The sequence below is a fragment of the Ahaetulla prasina genome, chromosome 2 (assembly GCF_028640845.1).
Source record: "Ahaetulla prasina isolate Xishuangbanna chromosome 2, ASM2864084v1, whole genome shotgun sequence".
In the NCBI taxonomy this organism is placed as follows: Eukaryota; Metazoa; Chordata; class Lepidosauria; order Squamata; family Colubridae; genus Ahaetulla; species Ahaetulla prasina.
Genome location: NC_080540.1, coordinates 90,166,989 through 90,180,323, shown reverse-complemented (window position 1 = coordinate 90,180,323; position 13,335 = coordinate 90,166,989). Strand labels below are relative to the sequence as shown.

At 40.2% G+C, this 13,335-nt stretch overlaps 1 protein-coding gene across 1 annotated transcript in view; it reads right to left on the bottom strand.

The window, feature by feature from the left end:
- The window catches only part of PDGFRB (platelet derived growth factor receptor beta), a 121,767-nt gene that overhangs the window by 65,806 nt on the left and 42,626 nt on the right, over positions 1–13,335 (bottom strand). The window contains exons 4-7 of the mRNA XM_058167064.1: positions 11,817–12,083; positions 10,335–10,474; positions 6,701–6,875; positions 4,657–4,849 (exon numbers count right to left, since the gene is read on the bottom strand). Of these exons, the coding sequence (XP_058023047.1) occupies positions 4,657–4,849; positions 6,701–6,875; positions 10,335–10,474; positions 11,817–12,083 (775 nt within the window). The remainder of the gene's footprint in view (positions 1–4,656; positions 4,850–6,700; positions 6,876–10,334; positions 10,475–11,816; positions 12,084–13,335) is intronic.

The following is a 13,335-nucleotide window of genomic DNA, read 5'->3' as shown; positions in this document are numbered from 1 at the left end:
GGAATCCTTTTTTTTTAAATAGTCCTCTTGCAAACAAATCACATCTATATCTAGTTTTTTTAATTTTGTAAATATTTGTGTTCTCTCTTTCTGTGCATTTAAACCGGTGATGTTCAATGAAAATAGGGATAATGTCTGTTCCATATCTTACTGTATTTGTTTCTCGGTGTTTCTTGTTTCGTTTTTTTCTCTTTTTCTTGCTCCTTCTCTTTCTTCTCATTTTTTTTCTTGAGTTCTCCTTAATTCACTCTCTCTTTCTAATTCCTCTTGTAGGTCATCTTCTTGATGTCTACTTTCTAGTTCATCCTTGCTTTCTTGTTCCTCTTCCAAATAATTTTTATAAAATTCTTGAGCTTTCCTAATCGAGTTTACTTTGAATTTCTTATCTTGCCATGTAATTAGTATACCTTTGGGAATAAGCCACCGAAACATTACTTTATATTTTATGAGACGTGATGTTAGAAAATGGTATTGCTATCTTTGCTCTCAAATTCTGCGTGGGATTTGTTTTAAAATTATAATTTCTTTCCCTTTTACGTTACAGTCTCTTCTCTTGATTTTTTATAGATTTCATCTCTTATTGGTTTTTTTTGTGTGAATCTTATGCACTTCCCATGCTAAGCAATGCCTTCTTATATAATTGTTGTGTACTCGATAGGTTTCATCTGTGGTACCCCTTATTTCCGATTTATCTCTCTGTACTAGCTATGCTATGATTTCAACCATTTTTTCCCGCAGGTCTTCCTCTTTTTCTTCCACGACATTCTGGAAGAGCAGGAAAAATGATACCTTCTCCATTTCCAGGAAAACGATTGAATATTTGAATATTTTAATTTGTATACCGCCCTTCTCCCGAAGGACTCAGGGCGGTGAACAGGCAGATAAAATACAGATACACACAATAGTTAAAAACATCCCTTAAAAAACTAATTTAAATTTGCCCAAATGTTAAAATAACATACTCCCCCATAAAATTATAAAACTTTAAAAACCCATCAAATTCAATTAAAATTTAAAGATAAAAATCAGGATAGTCCAGCCATACGAAATAAATAAGTTTTAAGTTCGCAGCGAAAGGTCCTAAGGTCAGGTAATTGTCGAAGTCCGAGGGGAAGTTCGTTCCACAGGGTCGGAGCCCCCACAGAGAAGGCCCTCCCCCTGAGGGCTGCCAGTCAAGACTGTTTGGCTGACGGCACCCTGAGGAGTCCCTCCCTGTGGGAATGTACCGGACGATGGGAGATAGAGGCCGGCAGTAGACGGTCCTGTAGATAGCCCGGTCCTAAGCCATGGAGCGTTTTAAAGGTGGTAACCAATACCTTGAAGCGCACCTGGAAAACAACAGGTAGCCAGTGCAGTCTGCGCAGGATAGGTGTTATGTGGGAGCTCCGAACCACTCCCTCAATAACCCGCGCAGCCGCGTTCTGAACTAGCTGAAGTCTCCGGGTGCTCTTCAAGGGGAGCCCCATGTAGAGAGCATTGCAGTAGTCCAGGCGAGAGGTAATGAGAGCATGAGTGACTGTGCATAAGGTATCCCGGTCCAGAAAGGGACGCAACTGGCGGATCAGGCGAACCTGATAAAAAGCTCTCCTGAAGACGGTCGCCAAATGGTCTTCAAAGGACAACCGACCATCCAGGAGCACGCCCAAGTTGCGTACCTTCTCCATCGGGGCCAATGACTCACCCCCAACAGACAGCCGCATCTGCAGCTGACTGTACCGAGGTGCCGGCATCCACAGCCACTCCGTCTTGGAGGGATTAAGTTTGAGCCTGTTCCTCCCCATCCAGACCCGTACGGCTTCCAAACACCGGGACAGCACTTCGACAGCTTCACTGGGGGTGGCCCGGGATGGAAAAGTACAGCTGAGTATCATCAGCGTACAGTTGGTATCTCACCCCGAAGCCACTGATGATCTCACCCAGCGGCTTCATATAGATGTTGAACAGGAGGGGTGAGAGAATCGACCCCTGCGGCACCCCACACATGAGGCACCTTGGAGTCGATCTCTGCCCCCCTGTCAACACCGTCTGCGTCCGGTCAGAGAGGTAGAAGGAGAACCACCGATAAACGGTGCCTCCCACTCCCAACCCCTCCAACCGGCGCAGCAGGATACCATGGTCGATGGTATCAAAAGCCGCTGAGAGGTCTAATAGGACTAGGGCAGAGGAGTAACCCCTATCCCTGGCCCTCCAGAGATCATCCACCAGTGCGACCAAAGCTGTCTCCGTACTGTATCCGGGCCGGAAGCCGGACTGGAACGGGTCTAAATAGACAACTTCATCCAGGTACTGGGGTAGCTGACATGCCACCACACTCTCTACAACCTTCACCATGAAGCGAAGATTGGAGACTGGCCGGTAATTCCCTAAAACAGCTGGGTCCAGGGAAGGCCTCTTGAGAAGGGATCTCACCACCACCTCTTTCAAGGCTGCGGGAAAGACCCCCTCCCGCAAAGAAGCATTTGTAATCCCCTGGAGCCAGCCTCGTGTCACCTTCTGAGTAGCCAGTACTAACCAGGAGGGGCACGGATCCAGTAAACATGTGGTGGCGTTCAGCTTACCCAGCAACCTGTCCATGTCCTTGGGAGTCACAGGATCAAAGTCATCCCAAACCACCTCAACAAGACGGGTCTCGGAACCCTCGCCTGGATCTACCCAATTTTGATCCAATCCGTCCCGAAGCTGAACGATTTTGTCATATAGATAACCGTTAAACTCCTCGGCACGCCCTTGTAGGGGGTCCTCCCGCCCCTCCTTTTGAAGGAGTGAGCGGGTCACCCGAAACAGGGCGGCTGGGCAGTTATCTGCCGACGCAATGAGGGAGGAAACGTAGGAATGCTTCGCAACCCTCATTGCCACTAGGTAGGTCCATTGGATTGAATCCATTAATTCTTTATTCGATTGTGATGCCTTCTCCTCCGCCATTTCTACTTTGAGGTCTAGTTGGTCCACCTTGGTTTCTATTTTTATAACTTTTTGCTCATTTTCTTTAACTATATGTTGTATATTTTCCATCTTTTCCTTCAAATTTTTAAAATCTTCCTTTACTTCTCCTATCCCATTTTTAATTTCTTGATGGTGTTTCTTGGACTCTTCTTGGTTATCTGCCATTTTTTCTTGGAACTTCATCAGTGTTTCTTGAATAATTTGGAGCATATTTTGCATACTCTGCATTGTCGATTCTGTTTTGTCTTTTTCTTTCTCTGACATATTTTCAATTGACCGTTGGGTTGTGGGAGATGCTGTAGATGTTGGGTTAGAGATGGGCTTTTTCCCGGTTCTTGTTACTATTGATGTGGTTGACATTATTATATTTCTTGTAAGATTTTTCCACAATATCATAAAAGTATAGTATTCTAATACTCAGTAGTTTTGTTTATCACCTTTTCATCCATTCCTAGTAGAATTTTGTCTAGTGCCGTTAGTTCTTTCTTAATACCCCATTCCTATCTTTCATATGGCATGATTGAATCTGTAAGTATGCCCACCATTCCAATTCTACCCCTTCCTCCTGTAGTTCTTTTCTAGATTTTAATTCCCTTCCTTCATTTAGAATATCTTTGTATGTAACTACTTTCCCTAAATTAATGAAATTTGGATGTTCCAACACCTCTAACGTAGAGAGCCAGGTTGAGATTTCCATATAATTCTGTTGCTTAACTTTTGTCCAAACTTCAGAAAGAACTTATCTAACATGATGCCTTTGAAAGTACTGGTGAGCCCTATGTCAACCATCCCACAAAAATGCATGCCATCCTATTTGCATGTCATATCCTTCCAATGTTAGTAGCCTTGTATTCTTTAGGTTTATCCATTCTCTCCCCATGTGAGTGTGGCAGCTTGATAATATCTTTCCCAATCAGGCAGGCCGAATCCTCTTCTTTCTTTGGCTTCTTGTAGTAATTTTAATTTAATTCTGGATCTTTTCCCTTGCCAAATAAATTTGGATATTATTTTATTCAAATTTCTGAAGTATTCTTTGTCCAATCTTATTTCGAAATAGGAACAGTATTTTTGGTAAGATATTCATTTTTACTGTTGCAATTCTCCCCATAAGGGAGAGCTGCAGCTTTTTCCACCTCTCCAGATTCTTAATTTGGTCATTTAATTTATTGTAATTGTCCTCTTTAATTGTTATACATCTCGCCATTAACTGTATTCCTAAATATTTCACTCTGTTCACTATTTGAAGGCTTATTCCTTTTTCTGTATTTTAGATATATTTTTAACTATCATTTTGGTTTTTTCCTTATTTACCCTCAAACCAGCTATTTCCCCATATTGTCCCAGTACTTCCATAAGCCTCAAACCGAATAGTAGTGGCTCTTCTATAATAAATACAAGATCATCTGCAAAAGCTTGTAATTTATAAACTTCTTTCTTGATTTCTAGTTCCTTGATTTGTTTGTCCTTCTGTATTATTCTCATCAATACCTCTAAGGTTAATATAAACAGTAATGGTGATAATGGATACCCTTGCTCTGGTTTCTATTCAGGTCGTATAGATCTTTTGCCTTTTAATAAAATCCATCAGTGATATAAGATTTTTCTTAGTAAAGGGAGGACAGATACCTGTCTATGAGGTATATAGTATATCAATTAAAAATAATAGATGGCTTAATGCTGCATATACTAAAATATTGAGATGAAACAGTTTACCTGGTTTCTGACAAATTCTTGCTGTTGATAGCAAAATCACTGTTGCTCTCAGAAGTCAAGGGCTTGTTATTCTGAAACCAGATGATGGTTGGAGTTGGATAGGCTTCGATCTGTATCAAAAAGGTGTGACTTTTGTGGAGTTCTGCAAATACGGTCTCATTCAGAACAGTGTGAAAAGTCACAAAGCCACGCTCTAGGTCAGAAAGGGAGAATCGAAAAGACACAAATGGACCTATATTAATTTTTTTGTTTCACAATGTGAGTCCATGATGAGGATAGTTAATTAGCTCTCCGTTTTAGCACAAATTGACTATTTTAATAAGCAGCATAAAACGACGGGTTTTAAAGAAAGAATTTCAACTTGAATCTTAACAATACTATTCTAATTTATAAAAACTGTTTTCTGCAATTAAGTTTTATTTTGTTTATAAATGAAAAAATAAAAAAGTGCCAAGACTTTTTTTGCTAGATAGAACTTGTGTGAAGAAAGGTCATGGTTCAGTGAATACTAGTTCTTTTTAAAGTTTTATTTTAACTGATCACAGAACAGAAATCACTTATCACTGCTTTGCAGCAGAGGTGAAATCCAGCAGGTTCTAACAGGTTCCAGTAGCGGAAATTTTAAGTAGTTCGGAGAACCAGCAAATACCATCTCTGGCTGGTCTCAGAGTGGGGTGGGAATGGAGATTTTGCAATATCCTTCCCCTGCCACTCCCACCAAGCCACGCCCACACAACCGGTAAGGAAAAAATTTGAATTTCACTCCTGCTTTGTAGTATACTGTCATACTACCTTCTTTTTTTAATGAGATATAAAGCGCAGCAAGTTTGAGAATCGTTTTTGTTATCTCCTCCTCACAGTGTTGGATTGGTCCAAGTTGTATTAGAAAACCTGGAATATCTGTTTTCTTTCTTGGAGGCTAGAAAAAAAAATCCCTTGCTCTTTAGCAGGGGACAAGCTGATCTGCAAAATAGGTCCTTTTTATTTTTGGTGGCTTGCTTGTTTCAGGGAGAGAGAGAGCAACTGTTTTGAAACAGAAGTTCCTCTCTATGGAAGTAACCAAAACGCATCAAAATTTTAGGCAACTTTTGCCTAGGAATTCCTGGATTTTCTTGAGTTCCCCTTCAACCTGAAGCGTTATTTTGAGAAACTCTGCAAGCAAATATATCTCAGTTTCTGAATGAACAAAACTATCAGGCAACTTAATAAGGAAAATAGTGCTTTGCTATTTTTGTGAGCAATTTGAGCTGAAGCTTGGCATATCCATCACATAAGGTTTTGTGGAAAAAAAAAAACCCAGAATCAGGAATACAATCCCAGTTTAATTAAAAAAACAAACTCCTGCGCCACTTAGGCAATCTATGTTTTTTCCTGGAAAAAAAAAGTTGACATCTTGAGCAAAATATAAGGTGATGCCTTGTAGTTTTGTTTAGAGTCTTATGACAAAGGTGCATTTCTTAAACAAAACAAAATGATACTGGTAAACTGATTTACGCATTACAGGTAGTTCTCTACTTATGACCACAGTTGAGCTGGAATTTATGTTGCTAAGTGAAACATTTGTTAAGTGAATTTTGCCCCCTTTTATGACTTTTCTTGCCACTTTTGTTAAGTGAATCACTGCAATTGTTAAGTTAGTCTGTTAAGTGAATCTGGCTTCTCCATTGACTTTGCTTGACGGAAGGTTGCAAAAGCGGACCACATGACCCTAGGACACTGCAACTGTCATAAATATGAACCAATTGCCAAGCATCTGAGTTTTGACCATGGGGATGCTGAAATGGTTGTAAGTGTGAAAAATGGTCATAAGTCACTTTTTTCAGTGCCGTTGTAACTATGAACAACTATGTAAATGAACTGTTGTAAGTAGGGAACCACCTGTATTATTTTTCAATTGGAATGAATTAAAAAGAGATTTGTTTTCCAATGTTGCCTATGAAAATCAGCACTATGTATACTACTGAAATGCCTAAAGCCATAAAAGTTATTTCAGGAAGATTTGGTATCAACCTGGTGACAAAGAAAAAGATATCACCCAACATACCAATCACTCTGATAAAGATACTTTCTTTTTGTTTTTCTCCATAATACGTGTCTTTGGCCTCACATATATATAGACCTTGATCATTCAAGTCTGCATTTGGGATGGTTAGGATGGAACTAGTATAATGTTTGACTCCTGGAACAATATGTGTCATGGGTTTTATCTCCTTGCCTACCTGTAAAAAGATAGTAAAAATAAAGCAGAGGAAGTAATACAGAGTTTCCAAAGCTCAAATAACAAGGAACATAACCATATGCTGTCTCAAATGATGAAATGGTTTCATTTCATATTTTCTTTATTTCATATTTTCTTTACTGTGAAAATATGGCAATTGTTCCTCTCTTTTAGTATAGTGTCCAATGGTTGCATGGCACATGTGACACCTAAGATTTCAGGAGAAAACATGCCAATAGCGAACCTGAAATATATATGATAAAGTCGTAATATACCTTTTCTCTCCTCAAGAAGCAGGAAGCTAATTCTCTTTTATAGAACATTTCTTCAATGGGGATATTTGATAGTAATAAAAATATAAATTTGTTATTCTGGATGATAAAATGCACATCTTTCTCAGCTTCCATGTTACATTTTTAAAAACAGACATGAGTTGCTGCAGAAAATATCTGTGGAATTCTGCGTTGTCATATCAACAATCTCAGATACACAGAGGAGAAGTGAAGAAAAAATGGTATCTGAATTGCAAAATAATTTGCGAGGTGACAGAGCTGAATTAAATACTGAAAAATATGCTGCTGATTTCTGGAACTGAGCTTAAGGATTTGGGAGATATATCTCAAAGCAGGGGTGTCAAATTCAATTTCATTGAGGGCCACATCAGGGTTGTGTTTGACCTCAGGCAGGGAGGGGGATGTGGCCTGAGGGGGCCTGTCCAGCTTGACGTCACTCATGTCGAAGGGGCCTCTGGTGGCCCGAGAGCTTTACCAGAGAAAACAGGCTCCCGAGCTCCTTGTCGCTGGCAGAGGCACCCTGGATGGGTTCGCTGTTTCAGGGTGGCCCTGTAGGCCAGATCTAAGCATCCAAGGGCCAGATCCAGCCCGCGGACTTGAGTTTGACACTCTTGCCTTAAAGCATTCTCCTTTTAAGGATATGGGGGCTCTCTTGGATATATAGCACTCATGCTGGACAGTCACATAACTTCAATGACAAGGAGGGCCTTTTATCAGAGTTTGCTGATAACCCAGGTTCACTCCTACCTAAAGGAGAAAGACCTAGTTTGGGCAAATCATGTGATAATCTCAAGGTTGGTGAATTGTAAAGCTGTTGTTTAGCCAGTGCTTGAAAGTGCGTCCAGAAATTGTTGTTGGTCAGAATGCAGAAGCATTCTGGTTGTCCATAATAACTCACCAGTTGAAATAGCTTCACTTCTTGCTAGCTGTTTTCTGAGGGTTAGGGTTAGAACAATTCAAAATGTTCACAATGGCATATATAGTAAATACTTACATAGCTGAGGCCAAGCTACTTATTGGACTATTCCTGTATAATTGACCATTATTTAGGGGCATAAATATAATTAACACCAACAACTGATTAGGTTCTTCCTATGGTGGGGCCAACATGAATGGATTTGGTAGAGTACACACAATACATATTTTGTCATTTTGTCTTTATTGTGATTAGGAAATAACATCTGCAGTTATTTCTGTAATAATTAAGAAAGGAAATGTCTTTGTTTTGCTTAGAGGACCAAATGTTTAATTGCTATTTTGCACTAATATCTAAGCATACTTCTGTAGAGAAGATCTCTTGGAGTCTATTTTATTTCCTATGACTAGAATAGAATTCTTTTTGGCCAAGTGTGATTGGACACACAAGGAATTTGTCTCTGGTGCATAAGCTCTCAGTGTACATACAAGCATCATGTGATAAATCATGATCATAATCATAATCCAATCATCATGAATCATAAGCTAGAACACTCAGTGATAGCCATAAGATACTAAATAAAATAATCAGCACAAATCATATCAGCAAAGTGATAGTCATAAGATGCTAAAGGAATAGGTAATATGAAAGATAAGGATAAATAATAGTAATACAGCCCTTCTATATGGTTTGATATCCTAGGGCATAAGACAGTGTTATGGGAATTAGAAAACACAGATACACATGCAAACACTCACACAAAGAATCCATGTCTACTTGCTTACCATCTGTCCAGGATAACTCCAGATATAACTGATCAACTCAATGCCACTTACTGCACATGTCACAACGATATTTTCACCTTGTTTCAAAATAGTTTGCACTGCACTGATAGAAACATTGATGAAGGATGTAGGATAGGGAACTGTAAAAGAACAAAACTAGTGAATAGGGAAGAAAGTTAGCTCATAGCAACTTCTATGAAAAAAACAACTGCAGAAAGCTCAATCAATATGCCGCTGCCTCAGAGTGAGAAAATTGTTTTCTGTGGGTTTCACTGCATGGACAATTTGAAAACTTCAATATTAATAAAGCATAAGATGTTAACTGTGAATAATAACTAGTCTAGTAAGGAACTACAAAAAGAGCCCTAAAATGGAGTTTTTGATGGGTTTAGTTGTTTGCTTGCAGATGTTTCATTACCTAACTAGGTAACACCCTCAAGCTGATGATGTTACTTAGCTGGGTAATAAAATGTCTGCAAGCAAACAACAAAGCTCAGAGAGTACCAAGGACTCCATAGTTCAACCCTGAGGTAGATATGTTCTCCTCTATTAGAGCCTAAAAATCTTAAAAAATTTGTGGAGACCAGGGCAAAGGCCTTGGCCTGGCACTGAAATTAATCACAATGGAGATCTGAGTATGTTACTGCTCTGGCAAATCAACAAGGTGACCTGACATGACCATTCCCTCAACTCCAGGCTGAAAGAGAGTCAGAAAGATAAATCCACATTATAATAATCAGACAAATGCCCTATATACAAAGTAGCTTAAATATTATAGCTCAGATCAAACAGATCAGCCTCCTATAACAGACATATCAGCCCTGCTCCAGTGCCAAAGAGTAGCCCATTATTTTGGCAAATGATGATGTAGCTTCCACTGCAACCAGTTCACTTCTCAGTTGTTAAATGAAAGTGCTCTCACTGAAAACAGAGGTGGATTTTTTTCTAAAGGAAGTAAAGATGGATCTCTTTGCAAAGCTTGCTCAAGATTTTTAGTGAAGCAGATACACAAGATCTGTCAATTCCACCCACCAGAATGATGCCAGGCAGCAATGAGCAGAGTCTGCTCTTTCGTCTTTTTCAGATGAGCACAAGCATTTATTTATTTATTTAATATAGGGCTTCTCTTCTGTGTGGTATTCCCATTGCTGGGTGGCGCAGTGGTTAGAGTGCAGTATTGCAGGCCAATTCTGCTGACTGCCAGTAGTTCGACTCTGATTCACAAAGAGTTAATTCAGCCTTCCATCCTTCCAAGATGGATAAAATGAAGACCTAGATTGTTGGGGGCCATATGCAGACTATGTAAACTAATTAGAGAGGGCTGTAAAGCACTATGAAGTGGTATATAAATCTAAGTGTTATTCCTAATGTACCCCTATCTAGGATGATGTCTCGTTTTCATTCAGAGAATCCTTTCAGATACACATGCAAACACTCACACAAAGAATCCATGTCTATTTGCTTACCATCTGTCCAGGATAACTCCAGATATAACTGATCAACTCAATGCCACTTACTGCACATGTCACAACGATATTTTCACCTTGTTTCAAAATAGTTTGCACTGCACTGATAGAAACATTGATGAAGGATGTAGGATAGGGAACTGTAAAAGAACAAAACTAGTGAATAGGGAAGAAAGTTAGCTCATAGCAACTTCTATGAAAAAAACAACTGCAGAAAGCTCAATCAATATGCCGCTGCCTCAGAGTGAGAAAATTGTTTTCTGTGGGTTTCACTGCATGGACAATTTGAAAACTTCAATATTAATAAAGCATAAGATGTTAACTGTGAATAATAACTAGTCTAGTAAGGAACTACAAAAAGAGCCCTAAAATGGAGTTTTTGATGGGTTTAGTTGTTTGCTTGCAGATGTTTCATTACCTAACTAGGTAACACCCTCAAGCTGATGATGTTACTTAGCTGGGTAATAAAATGTCTGCAAGCAAACAACAAAGCTCAGAGAGTACCAAGGACTCCATAGTTCAACCCTGAGGTAGATATGTTCTCCTCTATTAGAGCCTAAAAATCTTAAAAAATTTGTGGAGACCAGGGCAAAGGCCTTGGCCTGGCACTGAAATTAATCACAATGGAGATCTGAGTATGTTACTGCTCTGGCAAATCAACAAGGTGACCTGATATGACCATTCCCTCAACTCCAGGCTGAAAGAGAGTCAGAAAGATAAATCCACATTATAATAATCAGACAAATGCCCTATATGCAAAGTAGCTTAAATATTATAGCTCAGATCAAACAGATCAGCCTCCTATAACAGACATATCAGCCCTGCTCCAGTGCCAAAGAGTAGCCCATTATTTTGGCAAATGATGATGTAGCTTCCACTGCAACCAGTTCACTTCTCAGTTGTTAAATGAAAGTGCTCTCACTGAAAACAGAGGTGGATTTTTTTCTAAAGGAAGTAAAGATGGATCTCTTTGCAAAGCTTGCTCAAGATTTTTAGTGAAGCAGATACACAAGATCTGTCAATTCCACCCACCAGAATGATGCCAGGCAGCAATGAGCAGAGTCTGCTCTTTCGTCTTTTTCAGATGAGCACAAGCATTTATGTATTTATTTAATATAGGGCTTCTCTTCTGTGTGGTATTCCCATTGCTGGGTGGCGCAGTGGTTAGAGTGCAGTATTGCAGGCCAATTCTGCTGACTGCCAGTAGTTCGACTCTGATTCGCAAAGAGTTAATTCAGCCTTCCATCCTTCCAAGATGGATAAAATGAAGACCTAGATTGTTGGGGGCCATATGCAGACTATGTAAACTAATTAGAGAGGGCTGTAAAGCACTATGAAGTGGTATATAAATCTAAGTGTTATTCCTAATGTACCCCTATCTAGGATGATGTCTCGTTTTCATTCAGAGAATCCTTTCTGCTCCACACATTGGCTAATCCTATGATAATAGTGAAAATGTGTAAACATTGATCCAATATTCACCTTGGAGATTGTAGACATAGAATGTTTCAGACTCAAACTCTTCATCTTCTATCGTTGCCTTGCAGATGTAGGCCTTGTCTTCAAAGTGCCCTTTAAAGCCTTGCTGTGGAAAATACATTCCCGGGACTGGATCATTAACCCTCTTTTCATGAAGAGAGACCGTGGCATTGGGGTTTGTCACGCGGCAAGGAATAATGACTTCTTCATAGCCTGTGCTGAACACAAAGGTGTCTTCCTGGGGGCTTGATAGGAAAGGCACGGAGAGATCTACGAAGAAGAATGGAGAGAAGCTGGTTTTGTCATCGACTAGGGAGGTATCTAAATCACAAAGACCGAAGACACAGTGATTACCTCAAACAGCCTCCTAGATGCAATAAAGGATACACTTATGACCAGAGCAGTTCAGTATGGAATGTGGAGGAGAAAGGCAACAATGATGTGTTCTCTGCAGAGGGATGTGGCTTGGTTCCTCTCTATTACTGTTGTGGTCCGTCAGCAGCCTACGGTGCTGGTGGCGGAATTGGACAGGGATGTGGTGGAGGCGAGGCCAGGGCCATCAAGAAATGGGGTGTGGACTCCAGAGCCTTCAGGACCTGAGAGTAGTGAGAGTGAGGTGCAGACTCCAGAGCCTCCAGAGGCCGAGAGTAGCGAGGAGGAGGAGGAACTAGGAGAGCCTGTCCCTAATGCCCGAATGAGAAGAGCTGCCAAGAGGCAGGAGCAGCTCAAGCAGAGGGGTCACCTCGGGGGTAGGCCAAGAAATAATTGGCCCCTTCCATAAGGTTTAAAAGGAGATGGGCATTGGTATCTCAGTTTGCTGGAAAACAACGTGCAGCTCGCTCCGGATGTTTCTTTGAGAAGATCTTGGCAGCTCTCCATTCTCTGCTCCAGACGCTTATCTGCAAAGGACCTTGGCAATTATCTAAATTGGACCAGGTTGGAGATAATGACAGACTGTTTTGTGTGAGAAGCCTTTGCTTTCTTTTGAGTTTCACCACGCTGGGAATGGGTCAATTCCCAGCTGCTTGAATAAAGTTTATTTTCATTAAGGATTGCGTTTGTTGCTACCTGCTCGGGTCTGGGTCACAACATTTATACTGTTCCACAGTATAATAGAAGTGTGTGTGTGTGTGTGTATTGGGGTTTAGCATGTGCATAAGTGTATGAGTGCATATACATATACATCTCCACAGCTGGTATGATAAGTATTGGTTTTAAATAGGCCGCAAGGTTGTAACTTTTATATATGAAGGCAGCAGAGGAATTTATCTCAAAGAAAAACCCCTGTGTATTAATCCTGTATTGACACAGGCCATAGATCGGTTTAAAGGAAGAACATGATTTTTGCCTCCATTTCAAAGTATTCTCATAGATAAAATTCGTTAGGTTCTGCATTACATTGGCGGCCACAGCCAAAGCCCAAAAGTAGGTAGAACTTAAGGCTTTTCATAAGGTATGAAAAGCAAAAAAGATATTTACATCTAGGCACTTCAACTTTTGAAGGTCCTCCCCAGCAGGTAGA